The sequence below is a fragment of the Cnephaeus nilssonii genome (assembly GCF_951640355.1).
Source record: "Cnephaeus nilssonii genome assembly, chromosome: 6".
NCBI classification, from domain to species: domain Eukaryota; kingdom Metazoa; phylum Chordata; class Mammalia; order Chiroptera; family Vespertilionidae; genus Cnephaeus; species Cnephaeus nilssonii.
This window is the reverse complement of record NC_137077.1, coordinates 69,543,219-69,558,948: the sequence shown is the minus strand read 5'-3', so window position 1 is coordinate 69,558,948 and position 15,730 is coordinate 69,543,219. Positions and strand designations below refer to the sequence as shown.

The 15,730-nt window shown below is 42.2% G+C and overlaps 1 protein-coding gene across 1 annotated transcript in view; it reads right to left on the bottom strand.

Annotated features, from left to right (window-relative positions):
- The window catches only part of GLIPR1 (GLI pathogenesis related 1), a 29,989-nt gene that overhangs the window by 4,544 nt on the left and 9,715 nt on the right, over nt 1-15,730 (bottom strand). Inside the window, exons 5-7 of the mRNA XM_079773762.1 lie at nt 9,146-9,255; nt 6,272-6,357; nt 49-75 (exon numbers count right to left, since the gene is read on the bottom strand). Coding sequence (XP_079629888.1) covers nt 49-75; nt 6,272-6,357; nt 9,146-9,255 — 223 coding nt within the window. The remainder of the gene's footprint in view (nt 1-48; nt 76-6,271; nt 6,358-9,145; nt 9,256-15,730) is intronic.

Sequence of the window (15,730 nt, the reverse complement as noted above, 5' to 3'; positions counted from 1 at the left end):
CATAATCCACAAAGACCTTAATGAAACAATTAAGATTTATATACTTACGTGTGAGTTTGTCTCGCTGTGGGCTAGCTGTAAAATCAGAGAGAAGAAAAAAATTAAAAGAGTAGGTACTGGGGAGGCTTTTGTTTTATTTTTAAAAGCCAAGTTTCTAATTATAACCATTAACTGTTGCTTTGGCTTTACTGCAGTGATTTTCAAAGGTTACTTTTTAAAAGATTTTATTGTACTAACTGTACTCACTTGATATTTTTAAAGCATCTTTTATATAAACTAAACTTTTTATGTACCGCTACTGTAAATCATTTTACATACCATATCTAACAGATAATGAATCCAATTAAAATAAAAATTAAAACATTAAATTTTTAAAATAAAAAATATTAGTAATATTGAGTGTGAGCAATTTATTAAAATATTTTCCTGAAAATAAGTTCCTTCCTTAGAAGAATGATACTGTTTATCAGTCAGTAAAAGAGAGAAAGTGGCCTCTCTCATCCATTTCAGTATGTCGGTAAATTACAAATAGGGCCATTTGGCAACCATAGTCATAATTACTCCTCTCCCTTCACTGAGCTTTTATTCAGAATTTGACATTGGAGCACTAGGAAGAAAACTTTGCCTTTTATAGTCAAGACACTTTTTGACACCAGTCCTACTCTAGCTGCTATTGGATCCTGTGGTGGAACCAAAAAGGTGCGGGTCTCTGGGCACCTGTGAGTATCCCTGATCATCACACCTGGGCTTTTCCTATGTTCAGTTACGGTGAAGCTGCTGCTCTAACTTTTCTTGGCAGTTATATCCATGAAATCAATAATGTGATGTGCTACTTACATTTTTTCTGCATATATATTTTTTAAATGTTAACTATTCAACTTAAATATTAAGACAAATGTAACCGTGTGCTAGCTAAAATCCCCTCGTGTTCCATCCAGTATACCCAGCACATTTTGCAAAACCATCCTGATTTGGCTTCTGGGTATTTATTGAGCCTACCAACAGTATCTAGAAGACCACAAAGGATTTTTCCCCAGTATTTCCCATAATTTGTCAGAGAAGGAATCTGTTGAATAAAATATTTTATTCAAACTCTTACCCGCCATGCAAGTTAGTTTGTCTTTTCCCTTCATCTCTCTTAAGAGCCCAGGGTCATTTTATTATTGGACTACAGCCTCAGTTTTCTGAATTTCATTCCACAAGATGAGAGACCATTTCAAGCTGGATCTCCAATATCAAAAGCTAAAACTAGCAATTTTTTGTTGTTGTTATAATTGTGTTACTAATTAGCTAGATTTTTTAAAGGAATTTTTTTTGTTTTTTAAGAAACATGACTCTATAAATGCTTATTTGCAGCCAGAGTAGGTACCGTGGCTACAAAGGTGATTTAAATAGGCATAATTCCTACCTGTTTGGAATTTAGAGTAGGAAAGACAGAAAAATAACCAATGGCAACAATTAAATTACTCTAAATAATTTAAAATAATTGTCTCAGTTTGAATCACTGATTTTAAGAGAATTGATCATGGGCATAAAAATATCACCTAAAAATTTGAACATAAAACAACAAGAATAAACACCAAGAGTAAATTCAAGATTTGGAATTACAGAGAAGAGAAATTTGGGGATAATAGAAAATATTTATTGAGTGCTACTGTATGACAAGTCCATGTTCTAAATATATACAATGTGTGTGTGTGTGTTGTTTTTTTTCTTTGAATTATATTATCATCAACACGTTATTGAGGAAATAGGTCCAGATAACTTTCATTTTGGACATGTGTCTGTCTCCTTATTTTGGCTGCCTCCCTGTGTTTGCTTCCATATATTAGGTAGAGCTGCTACTTCTCTCAGTCTTGGTAGAATGGCCTATGTGTGTAGGTGTCCTGTGGGGTCTAGTGTTGCACTCTCCCTGGGTGCTCTGGGTATGTCCCTTGGGTGGGTTGTGTGTGCCCTCCTGTTGCAGTTGAACTTTGATTGCTGTTGGCACATCCGTGGGAAAGATTGACCCTCAAGCTGATTAGTTATGAGAACTGTCCATGACTACAGTTGAGCTTTTGTGTAGGGGCTGACCCTACAGAGCAGGATTTGCTTTAGCAGGGTTCTGGTGCTTTGTCCTTTGTCCGGTGAGTCTGTCCTTTGTGTTGTTTGTGGAGTGGTGCTCTGGTGGGGTCTGAAGCTGGCCTCCAGGTATGTTGACATGGGGGCCTCTTGGGAGGTGCAGGCCAGGATTAACTGCTGCCTGTACCCTGCTCTGGGCCACCTGGGATGAAGTACAAAGTTGTTTACCACTTGTGCTGGGCTTGGAGGTGCCTGGGAGAGGCTAAACTTCTAACCTAGTCTAGCTGCTGCTAGTGTCGGGCCTGAGGACACTTAGCAAGAGGTATGGGGCACCCGAAGCCAGATGTTGCTTGTTTGGGTTTGTGAGCCTTTGAGAGATTTTAGGAAAGTCCAAAGCATGAGCCAAGAGAGGCCATTTGTGTGGAAAAGCCACTGGAAGCAGCTTAGGTGGGTCCAAAAGTTGGGTGGGTCAGGGTCTGAGGGAACCACCAGGGCAGGGAGAATTGTGTGAGCCAGGTTAATGGAAACTTAGATAGGGTTCCTGCCTGTGCCTGCAGGGGGGGGCGGGGGGCGCTCAATAAGGGAGCAATGGCTTCTGCCAGCCCTTCTCTCTGGGAGCAGGCTGCCCTCTAGCCCTCGCCCTGAAGCCAGATAATTCATTTCCTCCCTGTATGTTTCTGGCACCTTTTGAGCTGCTCTCCAGGGCTGGATGTTAGAGGGAATGAGTCCAAGTAAGTCCACACAGAGCCTTTTAAGAGGAACACCTGGGATTCCAGCAGCTCTCATCTCATTCATCCACAATCTCCACTGGTTCACAGCCAGAAGTTGTGGTGACCTCTTCCCAGCACTGGAACCCTGGGCTGGGAGCCAGGTATGGGGCTGGGACCCAGGCTCCTCAGGGGGACCTCTGCAGTCAAATATCCCTCCTGATTTTTAACCCGCACACATGCGTGGGGGGCCAGGCAGTTCCCCGTCTCCTCCCCTTCTAGTCTCAATGTGGCTCTGTAAATTCTAAATGATCCTATATAATAAAGAGGTAATATGCAAATTGACCCTCACACCCTCACAAGATGGCTGCCCCATGTCATCACAAAATGGCCGCCCCCAAGTTATCAAAAGATGGCTGGCAGGGGAGGGCAGTTGGGGGCAACCAGGCCTGCACGGGAGGGCAGTTGTGGGGACCAGGCCTGCAGGGGAGGGCAGTTTGGGGGGGAACCAGTTCGGCAGGGGAGGGCAATTGGGGGCAATCAGGCCAGCATAGGAGGGCAGTTGGGGGTGATCAGGCCAGCAGGGGAGCAGTTACAGGAGTGATCAGGCTGGCAGGCAGAAGTGGTTAGGGGCAATCAGGCAGGCAGACAGGCAAGTGGTTAGGAGCCAGAGGTCCTGGGTGAGAGGGATGTCCGACTGCTGGTTTAGGCCCGATCCCGCAGAGATTGGGCCTAAACCAGCAGTTGGACATCCCCTGAGGGGTACCAGATTGGAGGGGGTGCAGGCTGAGCTGAGGGTCATGCCCCCCAGTGCATGAATTTTGTGCACTGGGCCTCTAGTACTAAGTTTCAAGCCTATCTAATAAAAGAGTAATATGCAAATTAACCATCACTCCCCTATGCCCACAAAGCCAATCAGGAGCGAGTATGCAAATTAACCCAAGATGGCTACAGCCACGGAGAGAGTAGGAGGGAGGCTTGGGATTTCCTGGCCATGGAGGAAGCCAAGCTTTCTGCCTGCCCTGGCCAGCCCAAGCCTCCACTTAAGGCTACAAAGTTTCAATTATAGAAGATAAATAAATCCCAATAGAAATGGCTGCCGCCATGGAGCGAGCAGAAGGCTTGGCTCCGCTCCAGTCTACAAAGTTTCAATTGTAGAAGATAAATAAATCCCAGATACCAGGGCCTCTGCTTGGGTTGCCAGGGGGCGTGGCCGGCCTGCAAACCACCACAGGCGCCTCGCCCAGGCCGCCCCACACCCCAAGGGAACCCCCACCCTGAACTGGGGCACCCTTCATGGAAAACCAGCTGGCCCCCACCCATGCAGCAGGCCTCTATCCTATCTAATAAAAGAGTAATATGCAGATTGACCATCACTCCAACACACAAGATGGGTGCCCCTATGTGGTCAAAGATCCTGCCCCCATGTGGACACAAGATGGCCACCACAAGATGGCCAGCAGGGGAGGGCAGTTGGGAGGGACCAGGCCTGCAAGGGAGGGCAGTTGTGGGCAATCAGGCCAGCAGGGGAGGGCAGTTAGGGATGACCAGGCTGGCAGAGGAGGGAAGTTGGGGGTGACCGGGCCTCCAGGGAAGGGCAGTTGCGGGGGACCCAGGCCTGTAGAGGAGAGCAGTTGGGGGGGACCAGGCCTGCAGGGGAGGGCAGTTAGGGGTGACCAGGTCTGCAGGGGAGGGCAGTTAGGGGCAAACAGGCTGGCAGGGGAGCAGTTAGGCATCAATCAGGCTGGCAGGGGAGTGGTTAGGGGGTGATCAGGCTGGCAGGCAGAAGTGGTTAGGGGCAATCAGGAAGGCAGGCAGGCGAGCAGTTGGGAGCCGGCAGTCCTGGATTGTGAGAGGGATGTCCGACGGGCAGTAGGACATCCTTCGAGGGGTCCCAGATTGGAGATGGTGCAGGCTGGGCTGAGGGCCCCCCCCCCCCCCCGTGCATGAATTTTGTGCACCGGGCCTCTAGTTATATATATAAGTCTGTCCAGCTAGACTTCACACAGTTTTCAACATTGGTGGTTCTGTAGTTTAGTTGTAATTTTGATGTGTTTGTGGGAGGAAGTGAATACAGCATTTACCTATGCTGCCATCTTGGCTGGAAGCCTGGGCATATTGTTTCTAAAACTATGGTTTTAACTCCTATGCTCTAAAACCTAACTTGTAAAACATAGTCATTTGCTTTGTAGTGTTGTAGCAACATGAAAGGGAAGATTCAGTAAATACTGTATTTTCCGGCGTATAAGACGACTGGGCGTATAAGATTTTCCTGGGTTAAAAAGTTGTTTCATACGCCAGAAAATACGGTAGTCCAATATATCTAATCCATTATACCTAATCCCATCAATATAGTCCAACATACTGTATTTTCCAGCGTATAAAACGACTTTTTAACCCAGGAAAACCTTATACGCCCAGTCGTCTTATACGTCGGAAAGTATGGTATATTGATACTCTGAGAAGAAGTTTGTTGCACTTGGACTACACTTTACCAAGTTCTCTTAACAAAACTGATGTGAGTAAAATAAAGAATGCTTGAACTGGGGAGAAAGGACTGGCTCAGAAACCTGGTCAATAAAGTGTTATTGTTCTTGGAGGGAAGATGAGAGTTAACTGTTTACATCAGGAGAAAGGGAACGGGCATTTAAAATAATTTTGCAATTTTAGACCTGGAAGGGGCCTTAGAAAACACATAAGCAGCGGAACGCTTTTGCCAAACAAAATTTATGCAGATAAACTCGGTCCACTCTGTCCTGCCTCTGTTATAAGAACCCCACCCTGACCCTGGAGCTCTGGGAGTTCAGTGGGTTACAGATGTGGACACTAAAGTACTACACAAAAGGATTTGCACAACTTCAACAGCTTAACTGAGTTTTCTTCATATCATAGAAAAAAATTTAAAAACATAACTGGGATGAAAAGAAATGTGTCTGGAAGAGGAACTTATTAATAAACTTGGCCAGTTATGGATTATTATTTCAAAATTACAAAGCAGAATTTTGCTAGGATGTTTAGTAAAACATCCTTGAAGTTACCTTCAGTGGCTTTCTGCACCATCCTCATTAAAATATTGTTGTTTTGCTAATTTAAGAAGTGCCCCATTACAGCTTCTTTGATTTATTCTCCAGATGAAAATGCAGCCTTGAGTGCCTCGGACAAGTAGTATCACAAAATTCAGAATACTGTTCATTTGGATAGCTTCATTATACAAATGTTTGATCTTGCTGAAATTAGCAAATTTTGGGTCTATAGTTTCCAACACCATAGTCATTTTTGTGTTGTACTGATTAGAGCTAAATAAAAAGGATACTAATTGCTTCTTTAAATTTATATTAAAACTTACAGTCCTAGGACAATAATAAGCCATTGGTTTGATTGCAACCTAATAGCTATTCCTGAAAATAGCTATTAGGATAAAACAAAGGTTTGCATTCTTAACTGTAGACAGCTACAATCGTTTAAACACATTGTATTATGGGTAGATTGTTTCTTTTACTCACCGCACAGATTGTCCAAACAATTGTCATTTTGGGGGCAGGCACTGCAAGTGGATCCTTTTTTATATGGCCAAGTGGGGTAATTTCCTCTATAAGGTAGAAGAACACTGTCCATTAGGAGAGGTTTGTTGTTGTTGTTGTATTACAATTACAATTTACTATGAATCCTTGACTAAACCCATAGGATGGAAGTCCAGATTCAGAGGGTTGGTAAGAGAAGTGGAGAGAGGAAAGCAGAAATGGAAGCCTGTTCATATTTAGAGTTTATTCTGTGTGCCTGTGTCTGTGAACCTATGTCTTGGTCTACATCATTTAATTCTTAAGACAACTCAGGGAGGAAGGTATTTTTATTTCCATTTTATAGATAAGGAAACTAAAGCTCTAAGGGAATTTCTAAAGTGCAGTTTGTGTTTACATAAAAGCTGTGATAGGAATAATAGATAATAATTACTGAGTCTTCCTTATGTGCTAGGCACTGTTCTAAGTCCTAATGAATTAACCTCAGCCCTATGAGGAAGATACGGTTATTTATTTATCCCCATTATATAGCTAGAGGCTGAGGCACAGAGTGCAAGTAATTGATCAAGGTCACAGACTAGAAAGTGAGAGACTATCCAAACATTTTCAATCCCCGTGAAGATCTGCAGAGTATCAGTGCGGAGCTGTGCATTTATTTCAGTGAACTTGCAGGTACACTAGACCTTTTTGGAACTCTGCTTTTAGAAAGAAGTTCTTAATTTTTTATGCCTGGGACCCTTTGGTTGCCTGGTGGGGTCTGTGGACTCTCTGAAAATAATTTTGTTTTTTTTAATGTATAAAATAAATGTTATAGGACTGCTAGTATAAAGGAAACCAATTAAATTGAAAGTTGTTAAAATGGTAAAAATATTTGTGATATAGTAATATGTACTTCTCTATTAAATATTAGATACAATCAAGCAGGGGGTTTAATAGTTATATTAATTTCAAAGCAGTGATGGATAAAAACTATTTTGCGATGATCTACAGCACCCAGAATGTGATATGAAAATATCTGTGATATTTACAAAGATATAGTGCCAATATGAATGCACAGGTATTGCTGATGAAGTGTTCTCTTCATTCATAATGAAATGTTACTTTCAGTAGAGGTTAGTGAAAATAAAGATGTTACTTTTTCTAATCCAAGTTCAGGGACTCCCCTCCCCTAATACTATACTTTTACCTCTGAAGTTAACCCCTTCTTTAGAAACATATTAACATCTCATTTCCCACCCAAAAATATATGTTCTAACTTCGTTTGGCTCCACATTAATTTAGGTTGTTTTGGAAATTAAATTTACCCTCATGCTTACTCTATGCCATGGAAATTAATCAAAGGAATGTAGTAGAGATTCTGATAACAATTATAAAAGATGTCCAAAATGGACATTAATCATCGGAATATCTTTCATTGTTAACACAATACTCATTGAGTGGTTACGTACTTAATAAAATTATTTATGCTACTTCATTTTTTGTCTAATTGTGCATTACACATAATAAAGAAGAGGGGGAAATAAGCTTCAGAAATAAGCTAAAAACGAGGCAGTTGCTATTCTAGGGAAATGGCAGAATTCATCTTGGGAGGAACGGCTGCTGGCAAGGCCTGGATTTGTCTAGCTGGGGAGAGATTAAGACAAAGCGACCTAAAGTACTCTGCCCCATAAAGAAGCAGGAAGTTTTAGGGTTTCCCTTGGTAGCCTGAGAGATAAAGGATCAGGGCCCTGGGGGTCTGCAAAAGAACAAGATTAACATGATAAGGGTCCCCAAGGCAGTGGTGGCTAAAGTATACTGGGTACTGTACTGTTTGATAGTCCACATTGTCCTGTCCTCTACTATATTATAATCTCTTCGGTTACCCAGCATAGCGGCCCAGGGGAATGAAGGAGAGCATTGTGTCTGTGTTTGGGATAATACAGATGAGAGAGACATGAAACTGCCAGGAGGCGAGGGGTCAAAACTGTCCTGAGCAATCGGAAGGAGGTGAGGGTGTGATTCGGAGCTGGAGGACAGGTGTGCCATGCAGAGCAGGGACTCCGGAGCCAGACAGCCAGGGCAGAGCCTGGCTTCGAGGACACTCCCTAACTGAGGGACCTTGGCAGGCAGTTCACCTGTCGGTGCCTCAGTTTTCTTATCTGCAAAGGGGGTAGTAACAAGCTGTCTCAGTCTGTGAAGATTACATCGTTACTTAGAGCAGTGCTCAGAGCATGAGGAGCAGAATACAAGCATATTGACCTGGGACACGGTCATGGTATAACTTTAAGTAAAAAAATAGAAAACATGTATTTCCACGATCTCAGTTTTTTAAATAGGTGTATGACGCATAAGCAGGCATACTTAAACTTTAAAGGAAGTTGGGGGAGAGGTCATGTGTCTTCCTGTTTTCTAAAAGGAGACAAATTATAATTTTTTAAAAGAAGAATTGTCAAAAATAAATGAAATAAGTTATGTACATTGAGAAATTCAAATCAGAGTTATTTTTATTTTGACAATTGTGCAAAATTTCCAAGTTTTCAATAAACCAATAAATATAAAGTAACACCAATCCTCTTATTTTGTGGTGTTATTACCATTTCCAACCCGTGTCCCTGAAAACATTTTAGTCTTGCTACTGTTAAAAATGTACATATGCATTTATGTAGTATTTATAAAGGGTGTATGCACACCCCACAAACACACAGAAAAATGTACCAGAATGTTAATGGAGTAGATTTCTAGGTAGAGGAATTAAGGCTTATATTACTGTTCTTCTATACACTTTATTTCGATTTTTAAAAGTGAAAATAAATACTTGTAAAATAGAGTTAATTTTTTGTTTGTTTTTTTTTTTAGAAAGAGGTTGATTTGAGTACTTACGCTGGTCCGTAGTTGCATATAAAATGTGCAGCATTGGGAAACTGTAAGCCGGTAACTGTAGGACAGAATTGTACTGCACAGCCAACTTTGTAACTATCTGCCCAAACAACCTGAAAGAGAGCGAGAAAGAGAGAGAGAGAGAGAGAGAGAGAGAGAGAGAGAGAGAGAGAGAGAGAGTTAACATTTGATTGTGATTAGGCCTTCATAAACATGGTGAGGTATAGTCACTCTAGTGAGGTAGAACACTTACACCACCAGGGAAGTTTTAGGTGCTCAGAACTCAGGTGGAAACAAGAATTGCAAATTATTATTATTTGGAGGGGGGGGGGGTTGTCTGTGTGTGAAATATATAAACAATAACAAAGATCATTTTTGACAGTTGGTGTAATGAAGAAATAAAGCAGGGTCACAGGATAGGGAGTGACTGATGAGAGGAGGAGGCTGCTTTAATTTGGGTGTTCAGGCAATGTCTCTGGGAAGTGGCATTCCAGCTGAGACCTGAGGAGGAGAGGCAGCACTGAGGAGGACCATGCAGGCCAGCTGTGTGAGGAGGAAGAGCCCGGTGCAGGAGGAGCACGCAGAGTGAGGGCCCTGAGAGGAGAGTGGCTGGGAGAGGAGAACAGCTGGGATCCAGTGGTGGGGGGGTGGGGGGGGGGAGAGGAGATTCAGAGGCAGAAGAGCAGGTCACAGGGAGTCTTGTATGCATGTGAGTCATGGGCCTTTTTCATGTCCTGGAAAGATCCCTTTGGTTGTTCTGAAGTAAATGGACTGAGAAGAGCGAGGGAAGTAAGAGGGCGGAAGTGTGGGAGGCTATCTCGGTGGTACAGAAAAGAGAAGGTCACACTTGGATTGTGGAGTGGAGTTCTTGAGAACTGATCAGGCTCATAGTTCCAGTTAGATATAAAGCTGATAGGATTTCCTTTTGCTTTGTGTAACTATTTTCTCTCTTTTCCGTGTCCAGCACGGCTAGAGAGCGGGTCCAATTCCTGAGTAGAGGCGGTTGGGGATTGAGAAATAAGAGAAAGAAACAAGACACAGAGATAGAAGGAAAAAGCTGGGGCCGGTTGGACCACTGCCCTCTTCTGATGGAGAGACAGTGACCCAGAGCCGATGCAGCGTGTTTATTTTATACCCCCAAATACCAGGAAGTTTCACCAAAAGGTCAAGACAAAGGAGATTATTTGCAATCTTGAGTAGGCCCTGAGCATTCCTGGTGCTTGACTGGATTTAGATATCAAAACCCACTTCCCCACACCATGGGCTGAAATGAAGGTCAAGCTGACAACACCCTTGCCCTTTTGGCAAGGCGTGTTCCCAGGGCGTGGCTTTGCCGACGCCACTGGGTTCAGCTGACAATAATTAAAGAATGCCCATGTGCCTTCCCAGGGGGCCCTCTACAGCTTTGAGTGTGGGGTTAAGAGGAAAAGATACAAATCAAGTTAACGTTTTAGGCTCAAGCAGAATTTACTGAGATGGGGAGAATCACCAAGGAGGAGGATGGGTGGTTGCATGGGTGGGGTTCTGTCCATGTCATGGGAGTTTTCAGATGCCTATCAAATGTCTGAGTGCACACTGAGTCGGCTGCTGGATAGAACCATCTGCAGTGCAGAGATGCAAATATGGAAGACATGTAACTGGATCAGACTACATAGACCAAAATAATAGAAAAGACAAGTGAGAGCTGGGATCAAGCACAACCACCAGCCAGGAGATTGAAAGGAGAGGTCAGTAATGCAGGGAAACCAAGAACAGAGCCAGCTTCAGGGGGAGGAGGGGCCCTGTGATCAGAGGGCTGCATACTTAGTTTAATTCAGTACTGTCACACGTTTTAGTACCTTTAGTGGTACTTTCCCCCTATTTTTGAACAAGGGACTCCACAGTTTTATTTTGTACTGGGTCCCACAAATTCTATAGCTCTTCTTACCATAGTGTTTGGTGTCTCAGAACCTAAAGAAAAAAGGTATCTGGAGCCAAGCCAGCCATTAAAAGTACTGTTTTTTTGTGTTTTTTTTTTTACAGTGATACCATATTGCATTTTAAATTATTTTTACTCAAATTTTTGCAACTCTGTGACAAGAACTGTGCTGAATATGGAGGATGCAAAGGTTAATGGGCTGGAGCCAGTGGGTGCCTTCACAAAATGCCAAGGAAAGCTGTCATCACATAGGGTTTCATGCTGTGCAGGGGAAGCAGAGGGTGCTCAGGGGGTACATAGCATGGGGCCCTGTCTCTCCCCCTCCCCCCCCCCATTAGTGAGGTGGAGCTGAAGCTGAAGCTGGAGGGAATGGGTCTGAGAGAGCCTGGAGAAGTCTTCCAGCAGAGGGCAGCATCCCTGTGAACCCAAGGTGAGAAAGACAAGGCCATTGAGGCTGCAGAACAAGACCAAGTTTAGGTGAAAAAATCAATATTAAAAACCACTCCCTGGGGAGCGAGTATAGGGTGAGGAAAGAGGGGAGCTGAGAATGGAGTCTGAGCTTCTCCAAGGCACAGTGGTGGGGTAGGAGGCTCATAGGGACTTCCTTTACCTCTATAACTTGTTTCTTAAGCCCATTTCTTCTACAAATAACTTCTACCTTTGTGATTTTCCAAATAAATGTTCTCTTATAGTTTGAAAAGAAAAAGGGGTGCTGGATTTTATCAAGTGCTTTTACTGCATCTATTGATATGATCCTGTGGGTTTTATACTTCAACTAGAGGCCCGGTGCACAAAATTCATGCATGGGGGTGTCCCCTCAACCCAGCCTGCACCTTCTCCAATCCGGGACATCCCTCTCACAATCCGGGATCACTGGCTCCTAACTGCTCACCTGCCTGCCTGCCTGATTGCCCCTAACTGTCCCCCCTGCCAGCCTGATCACCCCTAACCATCTCTGCCTGCTGGCCTGATCACCCCTAACTGCCCGCCTCCCGCCAGCCTGGTTGCCCCCAACTGCCCCTCTGCTGGCTTGGTCGCCACATGCAGCCTGCTGTTCGGTCGTCTGCCCAGTTGTTTTGATCGTGACGGCCCCTGGCTTTTTATATATTAGGATTTCTTTATGTGATATCACGTTTATTGATTTGTGAATAGTGTACCAACCTTGCATCCCCAGAATAAATCCCACTTGAATGTGGTTTATGATCTTTTTAATATGTTGCTGGATCTGGTTTGCTAATATATTCTTGAGGATTTTAGCATCTATGTTCATCAGATATATTGGCCTATAATTTTCTTTGTTGTGTCTTTATCTGGTTTTGAAATTAGGATAATGCTTGCCTTGTAACATGAGCATGGGAGTTTCTCCTTTTCTTGAATTTTTTTGGAATAGTTTGAAAAGGATAGTTGTTAATTCTTCTTTGAATGTTTGGTGAAATTAACCTGTGAACCCATCTAGTCCAGGACTTTTATTTGTTGGGAGTTTTTTATTACTGCTTCAATTTCACTGGTTGTAATCTGTCTGTCTATTCAGACTTTTGGATTCTTCCTGATTCAGTTTTAGAAGAATGTATGTTTCTAGGAATTTATCCATTCTGCCTAGGTTGTCCAGTTTGTTGGCATATAGTTGTTCATAATATTTTCTTACAGTCCCTTGTATGTCTTTGGTATCAGTTGTTACTTCTCATTCATTTCTGATTTTATTTATTTGGGTTCTGTCTCTATCTTATTTTTTTCTTGATGAATCTGGTTAAGGGTTTATCAATCTTGTTTATTTTTTTCAAAGAACCACCTCTTGGTTTCATTGATTCTTGTATTTTTTACCCTTTGGTCTTTGAGAAATTTCTTCCAGTGTTTTTGTATGTCAAGTATTCCTAATCTTTGGGTTAAGCTATTGTTCTTTATTCTACTTTCTTTTATATTTCTGGCATATATTTTTATAAGAGTATGAAAATGTCAGTATTCATTTTGTGTTTTAGATGGTCTCTTTTTAAAAAAAGTCAAGTTGTAATGAGCATATAGTAAAAGCCATCCTTTTTATGTGTACAGTTCCAAGAATTTTGTCAAAAGCATATATTCATATGAAGATCTAGAACATTTCCATCACCCCAAAACGTTTCCCTGTGCCCTTTATAGTCAGGCACTATCCCACCCTCCATCCCTAGCAATCGCTAATTTGTTTTTTTGCCTATGTGGTTTTGCTTTTTCCAGAATGTTACACAAATTGGATCATTTTCAATGCAGCTATTGAATCAGGCTTCTTTCATTTAGCATAAGCTAAATTTCCAGATTCATTCATGTTGTTGAGTCCATTAGTAGCCACTCCCTTTCATTGCTGAGTAATATTTGTTTCATGGACGTACCACAGTTAGTGTGTCCATTCAAGTTGTCCTTTTAATAAAAGTTTCATGGGCATTCAGATTCTGGGTTTAATTTCTGGAGTGACAAAGTCCGAGTTTATATTCCAGCTCATATACTCACTGTGTGCTTAGCTTCCTCTTCAATTAAATGAGGATAGCACAACTCCACAGGCTTATTTTGACGTTTTAAACGGGCTAATAAGAAAATGCTTAGAACAGCCTCTAATACATAGCAAGCACTCAGCAAATGTTCATTTTTAATTCTCTTATAATAATTTTTTCTGCTTTAAATTTTTTGAAACTTTTTTATTGTCAGATTCCTATTGCATGCTTTTTTTTTGTCTTTCAATATGGTAGACAAAAAACATAACTATATAAAAAAAAAGAGCTACTCATTGGGAATTTACCCAGTGCCAGGGTAATGTTAAGCACTTTACATGCAACATCATGTTTAACTTCATAACAAGTCAATAAATAGGTATTGCCCTGATTTCTATAGATGAGCATTGGAACCTAATATGCTTGACCTGGCAGTACAATGAGGATAGTCCATGCCCTAAGCAAAATGCCTTCAGTGTGCTTTCCCTTTTAGCAAAACCAGGAAGGACTCTCTTACCTTTCTCACAAAAACACTGCATTTGGGCAACTAAGTGGGGGCAGGCATGTATCTCCCGTCTGGCTAACAACCCCTTCCCACCCTTTCAGTTCTCAGTATGAGTCCATCTGGCTCATTACCAGGAGTATGGTAACCTTGTAACATATAAAAAGCCAGCTAGGAAAACTGGGAAACATGTCACAGTTCCTTTGTTTCTGTGAGAGTAAAAAATAACAAAAATTTCTAGAGGGTTGGGGTGGGGTGGAGAAGGAAATAAACACAAAAATGAGACCAATAGAGGGCATCCTCAACACTGTCAAACCTAAGCTGCCGCCCCGCCCAGATACAGAAGTAAAACTATTTTCAGACTTTACAAAGCTGAACTGTCGGCAACAAAATATATAATGTAAATACTCTGCCATGTTATTATACCAAAATTATTCCACAAGACAAATCATCTTTCATGAAGACAGCTAACGTGTTAGCATTTTAAGAAGTATCATACCTTTGTGAGGTAATAATGGATCTGGATCTATTGTCTTTATACAACCACCCTCCACAAGCCCAAATCTAAAAATAGCTTGCTTTTTATTAGTAGAAGATGACAATAAATGGGAGGTTATAATACCCACTTGAAGTTGTTCCAAGCATGAATTTATTTATTTATTTTCAATTTTTTTATTAAGGTATTATATGTGTACATATCTTACCATTGCCCCCCCCACCCCACTCCCATATATGCCCTCACCCCCCAGAGTTTTGCATCCATTGGTTATGCTTATATGCATGCATACAAGTCCAAGCATGAATTTAAAATGGCAACTGAGTAGTCTTGACTCTCCCAGTGAGGTTTTGTGCAAGCCGAGCCTTCTTCTAATATAACTGGTGGAAAACCGGCTCATGGAAGAAATGCACTCTTTGTTCAGTGCATACTAAATACTAGTGCCTTACTAGATAATTTGCAGACATTGTATTATTTAACCTTTACAACCTGACATCTGAATCCCAGCTCTTCTTCTGACTAAATGACATTGGGAAAACAATGTCTTAACCTTTCTGAGGCTGTGTATTCATATATGGAGATTAGTATTTCTCTCATAGGTTTGTAGTGAGAATTGAATGAATGAGATCTTAGACATAGAGAACTAAGCACCATGCTCACTTAAAAAGTAATTGCTGCCTGGCTGACATGGCTCAGTGGTTGAGTGTTGACCTATGAACCAGGAGGTCATGGTTTGATTCCTGGTCAGGGCACATGCCCAGGTTGCGGGTTTGATCCCCAGTGCGGGGCGTGCAAGAGGCAGCCGATCAGTGATTCTCTCTCATCATTGATGTTTCTATCTCTCTCTCCCCCTCTCCCTTCCACTCTGAAATCAATAAAAATACATTTTTAAAAAGAGTAATTGCTGGTGGTACATCTTCTCAGACCCAGGGGGTTCCTGAACACGCTCCCCAGAATGAGGGCCCCTCTTCTGAAGAGGGGGTAGGATGTCTTCTACAGAGAACAGGTTAGGATCACTCAGCTTGGGCTGTGATACCTGTATGCAATGGAGTGGGTTTTATTGTGTCCAAAATATTGGCCATTCTTTCTCCCCCTGGATGTAAAGGGGACATTTACAAGTAAGCTCAGTTAATTTGGGGAGGGCCATCTCTAAAGTCTCAGATCTATATGATATAAAACCAACTTTTGGCTTTCTGGGATGATAGATATGGAGTGT